The sequence below is a fragment of the Amaranthus tricolor genome, chromosome 17, assembly GCF_026212465.1.
Source record: "Amaranthus tricolor cultivar Red isolate AtriRed21 chromosome 17, ASM2621246v1, whole genome shotgun sequence".
Lineage (NCBI taxonomy): Eukaryota > Viridiplantae > Streptophyta > Magnoliopsida > Caryophyllales > Amaranthaceae > Amaranthus > Amaranthus tricolor.
The window spans coordinates 14,095,361-14,108,776 of NC_080063.1; the positions used below are offsets into that span (position 1 = coordinate 14,095,361).

The 13,416-nt window shown below is 29.2% G+C and overlaps 2 protein-coding genes across 2 annotated transcripts; both read left to right on the top strand.

Annotated features, from left to right (window-relative positions):
- Positions 1-363: 363 nt before the first annotated feature.
- On the top strand, positions 364-1,773 carry LOC130803773 (LOB domain-containing protein 36-like). The gene is made up of 5 exons (XM_057667972.1): positions 364-821; positions 911-1,069; positions 1,159-1,299; positions 1,389-1,547; positions 1,641-1,773. Exons 1-5 carry the CDS (start codon positions 364-366, stop codon positions 1,771-1,773), a joined length of 1,050 nt encoding a protein of 349 aa, XP_057523955.1.
- An 8,308-nt stretch (positions 1,774-10,081) lies between these two features.
- LOC130803774 (LOB domain-containing protein 36-like) lies at positions 10,082-11,490 on the top strand. Its single transcript, XM_057667973.1, has 5 exons — positions 10,082-10,539; positions 10,629-10,787; positions 10,877-11,017; positions 11,107-11,265; positions 11,358-11,490. The coding sequence occupies exons 1-5, from the start codon at positions 10,082-10,084 to the stop codon at positions 11,488-11,490; spliced, it is 1,050 nt and encodes a 349-aa protein (XP_057523956.1).
- Positions 11,491-13,416: the final 1,926 nt, after the last annotated feature.

Here is a 13,416-nt window from a genome sequence, read left to right on the forward strand (position 1 = left end):
GATAAATTTGTTCAAGTTTTAGACTAGTTTAAAATTACCCATAAATTTTACCCAAAAAATAATAGGATTTTCAATTATTTATTTTTTAAAATTTAAAGTTCAAATTTAATTTACCAAATTAGAATTGTCAAATGCACGCATACAAATTATAGACGTTGTATGCTACTCCTAATTAATTAGAAGTCTAATTAATCTCAGCTTATTATTCATTCTTTGTCTTACCAAATCTATCTTGTTTATGCACACAAATTGTTTGTGTTGTAGTGCCCAGGATTTTTCAAACGACAACGTTCAAATTGTGCAAGACAACAATCGTCCATTAGCCCCTTACTTTCAAGGAGTACGAGATCGAAGAAGAATAAAATGGAAGAATACGGAAAGGATAATTCACAAAAGAAAGTAAAGAGTTGTGCTGTATGCAAACATCGAAGGACGAAATGTAATAAGGACTGTCCATTAGCCCCTTACTTCCCAGCAGACAATCCCCAATTGTTCAAAAACGTAAATAAATATTTTGGTGTTACATATATGATTAACGCTCTTAGATCAACGCCTCCTAATTTGCGTGATGATCTTATGACATCCATTATCTATAGCGCTAATGCTCGCGTCATGGATCCCGTCCGTGGGTGTTTAGGTGAAACTCAAACATTATATTCGAAAATTGCGCTCGCTTGGACAGAGCTACATTGTTTGCGTTCTCTGATTCAACAATTTGCTAATCAAAAAGATAAAAATCAACGCTTTGATAATCAACACTTTGAGCATCCACAATCTATTCCCTCGTACCACCAACCACAACCAGTGAATACTCAACACAGGTTTTTCTTTCTATTTGATCCTTAATAATTATTTGCTTAGCTTAGCTTTTGTGATTTTATTTAATTAATGCGGGTCATTTTTGTTGCAGAGCCAGTAACGACGATGTTCCACTTTCTGTCGATGATTACGTTGTTGATGAAGCTGTTTTCGTTGAATGCCCTGACCAACAATTTCAAAATCAACACTTTGAGAATCAACAATATATGCCATCATTCCACCAACCATATCATGGGAATAACCAATACAGGTTTTTCTTTCTTTTTGTTTCCTTAGTTATTGGCTAAGCTTAGCTTTTGAGATTTTATTAAATTACTTAGGGTTTTTTTGTTGCTGTAGTGCTATTGACAATGACCCTCTTCCTTCTTATAATTACGTCAGTGAAATTGATTTATTTGGACGCACTAATCAAGAATTTCAAAATATACAATCTATGCCCTCATCGTTTCCCCAACTTCAACATGGGAATACTCAACACAGGTTTTTCTTTCTATTTGTTCCTTAATAATTATTGGCTTAGTTTAGCTTTTGTGATTTTATTTAGATAATGCGGGTCATTTTTGTTGCAGAGCCAGTAACGATGATGTTCCACTTTCTGTCGATGATTACGTTGTTGATGAAGCAGTTTTCGTTGAATGCCCTGACCAACAATTTCAAAACCTACACTTTGAGAATCAACAATATATCCCATCATTCGGCCAACCCCATCAAGGGAATAATCAATACAGGTTTTTTCTTTCTTTTTGTTTCCTTAGTTATTAGCTTAGTTTAGCTTTTGAGATTTTATTGAATTACTTAGGGGTTTTTTTTTGTTGTTGCAGTGACATTGACAATGACCCTCTTCCTTCTTACGATTACGTCACTGAAACTGATTTATTTGGACGCATTGATCAAGAATTTCAAACATCAATGCCCTCATCGTTTCCCCAACCTCAACCTGGGAATACTCAATAATTAAGGTTTTTCTTTTCTCTTAATTTCTTTCCATAATTATTAGCTTCACTTCTGAGATTTTATTTAATTAAATAAGGTTATTTTTATTGCAGTGCTGGCGCGATGACCAACTTTCTTCTTAATTACGATTACGTTGTCGAGTATCAAAGTTATTAATATAATAATTTAATTTTCTTATTGATTGATTGTATTACAAATTAATTAAATAAAGTTAGCTGTTATTGTCCTTTTTCATTTGTTTTCCTTGTTCTTATAGTACGAATTTCTTTTAAAATTCTAAATAATATTATGGAAGTGAATTGGTATACTGTTAATTGTCCTCGTTTTTCTCTAATCCTCTTTGTTTGCTTACTACCCAAGTTTTAGTTGTTGGATTATCAAAGTCAAAATTCTTTACATGAGATAATAAAATAATTGAATAAAATGTTAAGTAACTTATGATTAAGTTCAAATTAATTTGTTCAAGTTTTACATACACTGGTTTATAACCTGATCATCCTTAATTATAGTGTATATAGGGCTGAACACAGTTTGGTCTAAACCGTAAACCAAACCGGACCAAACCGTAATTTAACTAATTTGGTCTGGTTTACGGTCCGGTCCTGGTTTTTTATTTTGTAGACCAAACCGGACCAATAAACCGTAATAAACTCTAATGGTCTAGGGAATACTGAATAGGGATTAGATTTAGGGCCGGCTTATATTCCTAAATCCTTATTTCCTTCTGCTTGACTGCTTCGGTGCTTCCTTCTCCCATTCTTCTCTCTTCCTCGCCTCGCCTCGCCTGAGTCGACAGACACAGTCGCCTCGCCTCGCTTCCTAGTTCCTTCAACTCTTCAAGCATCGACAGTCGACACTCGACAGTCGACAAACGCCTCTGCTTCAGTGGTTCTTCGAGGCTTCTGTGGTTCTTCATTCTCCAATCTCACCATTCACCACGGAATCAAGTGTAGAATCTCGTAATGTAAGTATATTGGTTGATTTTTTTGATTTTTAGGGTTTTTTTTATCAATTTTTGATTTTTAGGGTTTTTGATTTTTTTGGTTAGAAATTTACAGGTTTTGTGATTGTGAGTATGGGCTATTCTATATAATAATTTTTGTTTTCATATTTATTAATGTTGCTGGAGAATTTAAACTTTGAAATTTGCATTTATGTCTTTGACTGTGAGATATTGAGATGTATATGAAATTACTGGAGATGTATATGAAATTACTGGAGTATGAGCTATTGTTGATGTATTTTGATGATGTATTTGATGGAGGATATTGCTGATGTATTTGATGATGATGTATTTTGTTTACAGATTATCGTTTATCTTAGATTCTCACTCAATTAAAAAAATTTCAAAAAAAAAAAAAAAAAACCGTAGACCAGACCAGACCAGACCGTTCTAGAACGGTCTGGTCTGGTCCGGTCTGGTCTTTTGACTGGTCTGGTCTGGTCTGAAAAATTTCCAGACCGGAATTTCTGGTCTGGTCTGATTTTTCTGTCAAACCAGACCAGACCGGACCGTGTGCAGCCCTAAGTGTATATCACATAAATTTAGCTAAAAATTTGTAGTTCAAATTTTAGTTTTAAAATTATATTTCAATTTGTAAATTTTGAACAAGTCAAAAGGTGAGAGTTTGAATCTTAGATATAATTAGGAAGAAAAGAATCTCAAATAAGTTTTAATAAAGTTTAAAATCTTTAGGTTAAAAATTATATTTTTAATTTATTAAACCCAATGTTTTGAGGCTATTAATGTTGTATTTGTTCGTATGCTAATCAAAAGTCTGATAAATTATAGTCGTTGAAGTTTTAAATTTAAAAAAGCAAAGTGAATTGGAAAAGCTTATTTTGATCAAAAGAACAAAAGAACTAAAGAATGTCATGTGGCAGTTGATTGTTCCTTTAAATATATTTTATACTGGCAACGTCTTAGTCTCAACACATTACGAACAGCTAGATGCCAATGTATTATTTACCAATTTCAAGAAATATGTTTTTATAAGTAACTTTTATAAACACATACATTATTTCATACTATTAGCTAAAGTCAAAGTAACAACAATAAAAAAATTAAACTTTATTAATATTAATATAATATTAAACACAATCTTATCCATATAAAAATGAAATTATGTTCGCACACTAGTTTTTCCAATATTTGCATATGCAATAATGCTATCTTAAATTGTTAGGCCATGAAAAATAACTATAACAAAATGATCTCTTAAAATTAGTGAGTCCTTATATGAATGTATTTCTTTTGTAATTTTAATGAAATACGAGGTCCATATACTTCATCATTCAACGAGATATCATTCCAAAATTATATTGTTATGGGAGTAAGAATTTTAATGACGTTTAAAGTGTATACATTATCTATAATCGATCAACCAATAAGATTGCAGATTAACACAAAAAATCTTGCTCTCTTTTCTCTCCATTTTTTTGCCTCAAAAAAACTCTAGCCTCCATTGTTAATTTGGGGCTACTATCAACCTTATGGTTGATAATAAGCTCCTAATCTCTTTATTTTTGCTTTGTTTTTTTTCTTTTTTAGTTACATATAAAATTTATTTTCTTTATATTATAGCGTTATTCTATTCATTTATTGAATTCGATCTACCCATATATATTGGATTTTAAAGTCTACAATATAGTTCTGTTTCTTTTTATTTCCCTTTTAGTATTGGCAAATCCTCACGTTATAATTCTCATACATACGACCTTCTCTAAAACAACTTGTAGAAATGACAATCAGTCAATCACACGTAAAACACATTTATGTTATAACAATGATCTCTCTTATCGTAAAACCTAAACTGAATTACTTTCACTTATTGGGCACACAACGATTAGGGATATAAATAGAGGTGTCCAAACACGTGTTCATATCGGTTTTGGAGTAGGTGAAAATCAGTTCGAGTGAAATTCGATTAAGTTTCAAATCAGTTAATATTCTTAGTATTCAGTTCACTTTCAGTCATTGGAGTCGATTTAGATAATATTAAGTTATATAAATCAAGTCTAGTTGATATCGATCTTCGGTCATAAACGAGAACGTTGAAGATTTGGGCGGGTCGTTGATGTTGGGTTCAATCAGATGTATGATGGGTTAGGTGTGGTTCGCGTCAGTTGATATATGACTCAACAAAATTCAATTACAGGTTAACTTCGATTTAATAAATTATCTGAATTTAAATTACATGTTAACTTAGATTTGATAATTTTATTTTAAATTTATCAAATAATTTTAAATTATTTTGGCACATATAGATCAGATGTAATATTTAGTAAAATTTAAACATTTAAACATCTAATCACTTTAAGAAACAACCCTAAAAATAGTGAATGTATATTAAAAAACTACCCTAAAAATAAAAAAGTTAATAACAAATTTTAAAAAGTAAAAATAAGACTCAACTAACTTAATCTAAACGTTTTGCATTATATAACATCTATTATGTGTTAACGAACCAAGTCAACTAAAAGTTCAAGCTAATGGTTGAGGCCTCATAATATGTCATATACCCTAACAAGCCCTATTACATGAAAGTCTTTTGGGCTAGAAATGTGAATGTAACGCAAGTCTTAATTTTATACTAAGTGTCAATGAACCAACTCACATAATATGTTATATACTCTAACATGCCCTTCACCTGAAAGCCTTTTTATTTGGTGCTAGAAGTGTGGATGCGACACATGCCTTAATTTTACTAAGTGTCAATAATTCAACTCAACTAAAAGTTTAAGCTAATTGTTGAGGCTCTAGAATATTTTATACTCCCTTCGTTCTCTACTGAAGTTCTCATAAGAAATGTTCACGGAAATTAAGAAAAATACAATTTTTTTAGATAGTGGATACATTATTTTATTGAATAATAAATTTGATGGACAAAAAGTAGGGGACCATAAACATTAAAAAATATTGAAATAAAATTAATGAAAAAAATATAGAGACCACAACTAATAAAAAAATATTTTTATAAAGTTAGTGGGAAATATGGGGAACAACAAGGAATATAAAAATACAAATTCTTTATGAGACGATCTCACCGTGAGCCATACCTCATATTTGGATTAAATATCCCATTAACAGAAACTTTTAGCTTATAGGATTCTTGCTTTAGGGAACGGAGGGAGTATACTCTAACGCTAAGGGGTGTTTGGCAGTTGGCTTTTACGTTAGTTTTTTAGTTGGCTTTTGGTTTTTGGCTTATTGATTCTTTGTCTTACCAGATTACTTGCTCTCGGAATAAAATCGATTACATTTATTCCCAAATTGTAATTCTTTTCCTCATAATATTCATGCACAATCTGTGCTTCCGCCCTTATTTTGTAAGAATTATTTTTGTCAAAACTAATTTTAAGTATGTTTTATTTGGATATAGTGATTTATGACGACGTCGTAAATACAGGTAGTGTAACAAAAGGAGCATGCTCATCGATCATTGTATAATAATAACGGCGGTATAAATGGTTTTAATTTCCTTAAATGAAATTTTGATAAAGAATTTTAAGGAGAGTTAAGAAAAATTGAATCTTTTATATAGTGGAGAAATTATTTTACACAAATTGTTGTGAGAGACGGTCTTTTCAAGAGACGCATTAAATATATCGGATATATAGCCCAATTAAAATAAATTAAAGAGAAAATAAGAATATGACCCTTTTTTTTTGAGGTCGTCTTTTTGAGAGACGATCTCTCACAAGAGTAGCCGATTATTTTATTGAATAATAAATTTCATGAAGGAGAAGCAAAGACCATAATTATCTAAAATATATTAAAAGAAATTTAGTGGAAAAATAAAGAGACCATAACTAATAAAAAAATATTTTTATAAAGTTAGTGGGCCAAAAATATAAAAACATATAATAAATGGTACATAATAATCTTAACAACTATCAGTGGTGAATTAATAAAAGAAATCAAGTGATTATGTGATGTCAAATATTTTAAATTAATACATCCACAAAAATTCAAACACCTAGAAAATTACCAAATACATTATCAAGCTAATTAAACAAATGATAATAAATCCACCTTTTACTAAGACTCAATTTAAAAAAATTTCAAAAAATCAATTATTCTAATTGCTATATTCATCAAAATTTTTAGGCATTACTAAAGTTCGCCACCCTTTTTATTTTATCACCACCCCCTCCTAATGAAATTACAAATTTGCCTTTGGACTTTAAAAAATTACAAATTTGCCTTTGGACTTTAAAAAATTACAAATTTGCCATTGGATTTTAAAACATTTTTTTTATTAATTTTATTTATATTATTATTGGTATTATTATTATTATTATTATTATTATTATTATTATTAATATTAATATTAATGTAGTATGTATCATTTTGATGCAGTGATGGCGACGTAGTACTAATACAAAAGTAGCTTGCTGTTTTTGGTGACTTCATCGTCATACGGCGAGTATATAAGATAATTGACTTGTTAATTAGGATGAGAATTTTAGTCACCTTGTACTTTTTTTTAAAACTTCTGTTGAGAATTAATTGACATGTCAACACATTTTTAGTTTAATTTTCATTTTAATGATTTTTTATTAATCAAAATATAAATAGCTTATATTTTCATAATGTCATAATAAATAGTTAAGATATTGAGGGTGTTTGACAAATAGCTGATAGCTATTAGCAAACAGATAATTACGGTGTCTGATTCGACCAGCAAATAGTTAAAATATTGAGGGTGTTTGACAAATAGCTCTAATGCGAAAATTCAACTTACCCATCTGCTAAAACAGAAAAATAAAAATACCTATAAACTAAAAATTACATATAAAAATACCCATCCACCAAAATTTGCAAACAAACATACCCATCAACTAATAGATTAAATTAAAGAAAAACTGTTTACCTAAGAATTCCTGCAAAAACGCCACGAACATTTGCAATTTGACCTCTGAAACTAAGCAACACAAGATGCATATCTATGTTTGAAGGATACAGTTGGGACCATGAGTTTATTCAGGAGAAATGGGAAAAAGGAAGCAAGGGAAATATGGGAAGTGCGAAATAGGAAGTGAGAAAAGACAGAACCCTCAATTGTTCATTAAGGAGGGAGTAATTTGTATTGCGTGACATTTAGAATAAAATGAATCATATTAGTCTAAGTTTCCTCAAAGAGTTGTTGTCTAGTTGATTAATCAATATTCAATATAACTCGTCTTGTACGAGATCGTCTTACTATAAAACGGACCCACATAATTAATACAATTTTATAATTAATGACTTTAAATTATAAGCGATCACTTTAACAAAATAAATGTTTATAGACCAACCCAATTAAAATTGTATTACCATAAAACAGTCTCATTTAAGAATATGTGAAATATGTAAATTTTAAACTAACGGCATCCTTTATAAATAAACTTAAAAAAATTTTTCAATAGTCCTAAAAACAATTTCCAATAAGTTCATGCAATAATGAATAAATTTTAAAAAAACATCATATTATTAAAATAATTTTCCTACGATCTATGTATTTATTTGATGGGAAACCTCGTACCTTTTAAAAAGTGATTGCGTAAATAATTTATCGCACAGTTGTAAATTTATTGTGGTACAAATATATTATTTGATGGTGAAAACATCAAATGTAATATGTTTAATAAAATTTGAATATTTATACATATAATGATTCTTGTATTTTTGAAAAATACCCTAAAAATAAAAAGGTTAATAATAAATTAAATAAAAATAAAAGTGAGACTCAACTAACTTAATCTAAACGTTTCACATTTATAAAAGAAAAAGTCCTAAATTCTGCTGACTAATTAAATTAAATCTTCGCATATGACATATAAATAAATTTCTAAAAAAATAATGTTAGAAGAGAGAAATAATTGGATCGTAAAACTCAAACTAATTAACGGACTCCTATTACATAGGCTTGAAGAAAGAAATCATTGGATAGTAAAACTAAACAAATTAACGGCAAAGTGTTATTAAAAGTGACTAACTACAATTGTTAACTTACACTCCAATTGGATAATAATAAATAATTTTAATTTAAATTTAGCTAATTGAACTTAAACTTACTTTTATACTATTATAAAATTTTTATATTTCAAAAGCAACAACCTAAAAATAGGAAGGATAATAATAAATAAAAAAAAAATTAAAGTAAGACTCAACTAATTAACGACTAGTTTTTTAAATTTAAAATTACATTTAAACTATATCACATTGTTATATAACAAAAAGTAAGACTCAATTCATTGACGTTATGCATCTAGCTTAGCTTAACTTACATTTAAAGTGTATGCCTAATTTGTTGCTATTCGTAATTCTTTTCCTCAGATTGATCAATAATTTGTGCCGCCTCATTCCAACAGCTTGGGAATTATAATCTTCACAGGTTTTTCTTTAATTTCCTTTTTTTGGTTTGCTTCTTGCTTGATTTAATTAGGTCAAGTTGTATTAATGTGTGAGATCATTTTAAGCGTTTGGATCTATATTAATCTATTATGATATTGTTGATCACTTTATCCAAAGTAAACAAACAAATCATAATTCGCATTCATCATCTTGATCTTGATTTTCTTCCCCGCAATGGAAGATAACTCAAAAAAACATAAGCCTTGCGCCGCATGTAAATAGAAAACGTTAAAAATGGTGCTTTAATATATTTGTATTTAACATTTTGATTATTTATTGAAGTGTAATTATAAGACAACAAAAGTTATTACATATAAAATCCTTAAAAAATTAGATAATGAAAACTAACAATATTAAACCGTTAGTGATTAAAAATAATAGTTGAAAAATCATTCACACTAATATTAATGATCAATACAATGCACCAGATCTATATTCAGTTTAACGACCAAGTTTTAATTGTTGGAAGATCAAAGTCTAATTGCCGTTAGATGAGATAAAATAATAGTATAAAACATTAAGTATTAATTTTTATAATTAATTTAAGATAAATTTGTTCAAGTTTTAGACTAGTTTAAAATTACCCATAAATTTTACCCAAAAAATAATAGGATTTTCAATTATTTATTTTTTAAAATTTAAAGTTCAAATTTAATTTACCAAATTAGAATTGTCAAATGCACGCATACAAATTATAGACGTTGTATGCTACTCCTAATTAATTAGAAGTCTAATTAATCTCAGCTTATTATTCATTCTTTGTCTTACCAAATCTATCTTGTTTATGCACACAAATTGTTTGTGTTGTAGTGCCCAGGATTTTTCAAACGACAACGTTCAAATTGTGCAAGACAACAATCGTCCATTAGCCCCTTACTTTCAAGGAGTACGAGATCGAAGAAGAATAAAATGGAAGAATACGGAAAGGATAATTCACAAAAGAAAGTAAAGAGTTGTGCTGTATGCAAACATCGAAGGACGAAATGTAATAAGGACTGTCCATTAGCCCCTTACTTCCCAGCAGACAATCCCCAATTGTTCAAAAACGTAAATAAATATTTTGGTGTTACATATATGATTAACGCTCTTAGATCAACGCCTCCTAATTTGCGTGATGATCTTATGACATCCATTATCTATAGCGCTAATGCTCGCGTCATGGATCCCGTCCGTGGGTGTTTAGGTGAAACTCAAACATTATATTCGAAAATTGCGCTCGCTTGGACAGAGCTACATTGTTTGCGTTCTCTGATTCAACAATTTGCTAATCAAAAAGATAAAAATCAACGCTTTGATAATCAACACTTTGAGCATCCACAATCTATTCCCTCGTACCACCAACCACAACCAGTGAATACTCAACACAGGTTTTTCTTTCTATTTGATCCTTAATAATTATTTGCTTAGCTTAGCTTTTGTGATTTTATTTAATTAATGCGGGTCATTTTTGTTGCAGAGCCAGTAACGACGATGTTCCACTTTCTGTCGATGATTACGTTGTTGATGAAGCTGTTTTCGTTGAATGCCCTGACCAACAATTTCAAAATCAACACTTTGAGAATCAACAATATATGCCATCATTCCACCAACCATATCATGGGAATAACCAATACAGGTTTTTCTTTCTTTTTGTTTCCTTAGTTATTGGCTAAGCTTAGCTTTTGAGATTTTATTAAATTACTTAGGGTTTTTTTGTTGCTGTAGTGCTATTGACAATGACCCTCTTCCTTCTTATAATTACGTCAGTGAAATTGATTTATTTGGACGCACTAATCAAGAATTTCAAAATATACAATCTATGCCCTCATCGTTTCCCCAACTTCAACATGGGAATACTCAACACAGGTTTTTCTTTCTATTTGTTCCTTAATAATTATTGGCTTAGTTTAGCTTTTGTGATTTTATTTAGATAATGCGGGTCATTTTTGTTGCAGAGCCAGTAACGATGATGTTCCACTTTCTGTCGATGATTACGTTGTTGATGAAGCAGTTTTCGTTGAATGCCCTGACCAACAATTTCAAAACCTACACTTTGAGAATCAACAATATATCCCATCATTCGGCCAACCCCATCAAGGGAATAATCAATACAGGTTTTTCTTTCTTTTTGTTTCCTTAGTTATTAGCTTAGTTTAGCTTTTGAGATTTTATTGAATTACTTAGGGGTTTTTTTTTGTTGTTGCAGTGACATTGACAATGACCCTCTTCCTTCTTACGATTACGTCACTGAAACTGATTTATTTGGACGCATTGATCAAGAATTTCAAACATCAATGCCCTCATCGTTTCCCCAACCTCAACCTGGGAATACTCAATAATTAAGGTTTTTCTTTTCTCTTAATTTCTTTCCATAATTATTAGCTTCACTTCTGAGATTTTATTTAATTAAATAGGGTTATTTTTATTGCAGTGCTGGCGCGATGACCAACTTTCTTCTTAATTACGATTACGTTGTCGAGTATCAAAGTTATTAATATAATAATTTAATTTTCTTATTGATTGATTGTATTACAAATTAATTAAATAAAGTTAGCTGTTATTGTCCTTTTTCATTTGTTTTCCTTGTTCTTATAGTACGAATTTCTTTTAAAATTCTAAATAATATTATGGAAGTGAATTGGTATACTGTTAATTGTCCTCGTTTTTCTCTAATCCTCTTTGTTTGCTTACTACCCAAGTTTTAGTTGTTGGATTATCAAAGTCAAAATTCTTTACATGAGATAATAAAATAATTGAATAAAATGTTAAGTAACTTATGATTAAGTTCAAATTAATTTGTTCAAGTTTTACATACACTGGTTTATAACCTGATCATCCTTAATTATAGTGTATATCACATAAATTTAGCTAAAAATTTGTGGTTCAAATTTTAGTTTTAAAATTATATTTCAATTTGTAAGTTTTGAACAAGTCAAATTTATTTTGAATTCTTATACTTAAGGTGAGAGTTTGAATCTTAGATATAATTAGGAAGAAAAAAATCTCAAATAAGTTTTAATAAAGTTTAAAATCTTTAGGTTAAAAATTATATTTTTAATTTATTAAACCCAATGTTTTTAGACTATTAATGTTGTAGTTGTTCGTATGCTAATCAAAAGTCTGATAAATTATAGTCGTTGAAGTTCTAAATTTAAAAAAGCAAAGTGAATTGGAAAAGTTTATTTTGATCAAATGAACAAATGAACTAAAGAATGTCATGTGGCAGTTGATTGTTCCTTTAAATATATTTTATACTGGCAACGTCTTAGTCTCAACACATCACGAAGTGCTACATCCCAATGTATTATTTACCAATTTCAATAAATATGTTTTTATAAGTAACTTTTATAAACACATACATTATTTCATACTATTAGCTAAAGTCAAAGTAACGACAATAAAAAAATTAAACTTTATTAATATTAATGTAATATTAAACACAATCTTATCCATATAAAAATGAAATTATGTTTGTACACTAGTTTTTCCAATATTTGCATATGCAATAATGCTATCTTAAATTGTTAGGCCATGAAAAACTATAACAAAATGATCTCTTAAAATTAGTGAGTCCTTATATGAATGTATTTCTTTTGTAATTTTAATGAAATACGAGGTGCATATACTTTATCATTCAACGAGATATCATTCCAAAATTATATTGTTATGGGAGTAAGGATTTTAATGACGTTTAAAGTGTATACATTATCTATAATCGATCAACCAATAAGATTGCAGATTAACACAAAAAATCTTGCTCTCTTTTCTCTCCATTTTTTTGCCTCAAAAAAACTCTAGCCTCCATTGTTAATTTGGGGCTACTATCAACCTTATTGTTGATAATAAGCTCCTAATCTCTTTATTTTTTTTCTTTGTTTTTTTTCTTTTTTAGTTACATATAAAATTTATTTTCTTTATATTATAGTGTTATTCTATTCATTTATTGGATTCGATCTACCCATATATATTGGATTTTAAAGTCTACAATATAGTTCTGTTTCTTTTTATTTCCCTTTTAGTATTGGCAAATCCTCACGTTATAATTCTCATACATACGACCTTCTCTAAAACAACTTGTAGAAATGACAATCAGTCAATCACACGTAAAACACATTTATGTTATAACAATGATCTCTCTTATCGTAAAACCTAAACTGAATTAATTTCACTTATTGGGTACACAAAGATTAGGGATATAAATAGAGGTGTCCAAACACGTGTTCATATCGATTTTGGAGTAGGTGAAAATCAGTTCGAGTGAAATT

Bases quoted from the DNA above. Each gene is read 5' to 3' on its own strand.
- LOC130803774 (XM_057667973.1), top strand. From the start codon at position 10,082: ATGGAAGAATACGGAAAGGATAATTCACAAAAGAAAGTAAAGAGTTGT. The intron at 11,018-11,106 runs GTTTTTCTTTCT...TTTTTGTTGCAG, and splicing joins CATGGGAATACTCAACACAG to AGCCAGTAACGATGATGTTC. The intron at 11,266-11,357 runs GTTTTTCTTTCT...TTGTTGTTGCAG, and splicing joins CAAGGGAATAATCAATACAG to TGACATTGACAATGACCCTC.
- LOC130803773 (XM_057667972.1), top strand. From the start codon at position 364: ATGGAAGAATACGGAAAGGATAATTCACAAAAGAAAGTAAAGAGTTGT. The intron at 822-910 runs GTTTTTCTTTCT...TTTTTGTTGCAG, and splicing joins CCAGTGAATACTCAACACAG to AGCCAGTAACGACGATGTTC. The intron at 1,548-1,640 runs GTTTTTTCTTTC...TTGTTGTTGCAG, and splicing joins CAAGGGAATAATCAATACAG to TGACATTGACAATGACCCTC.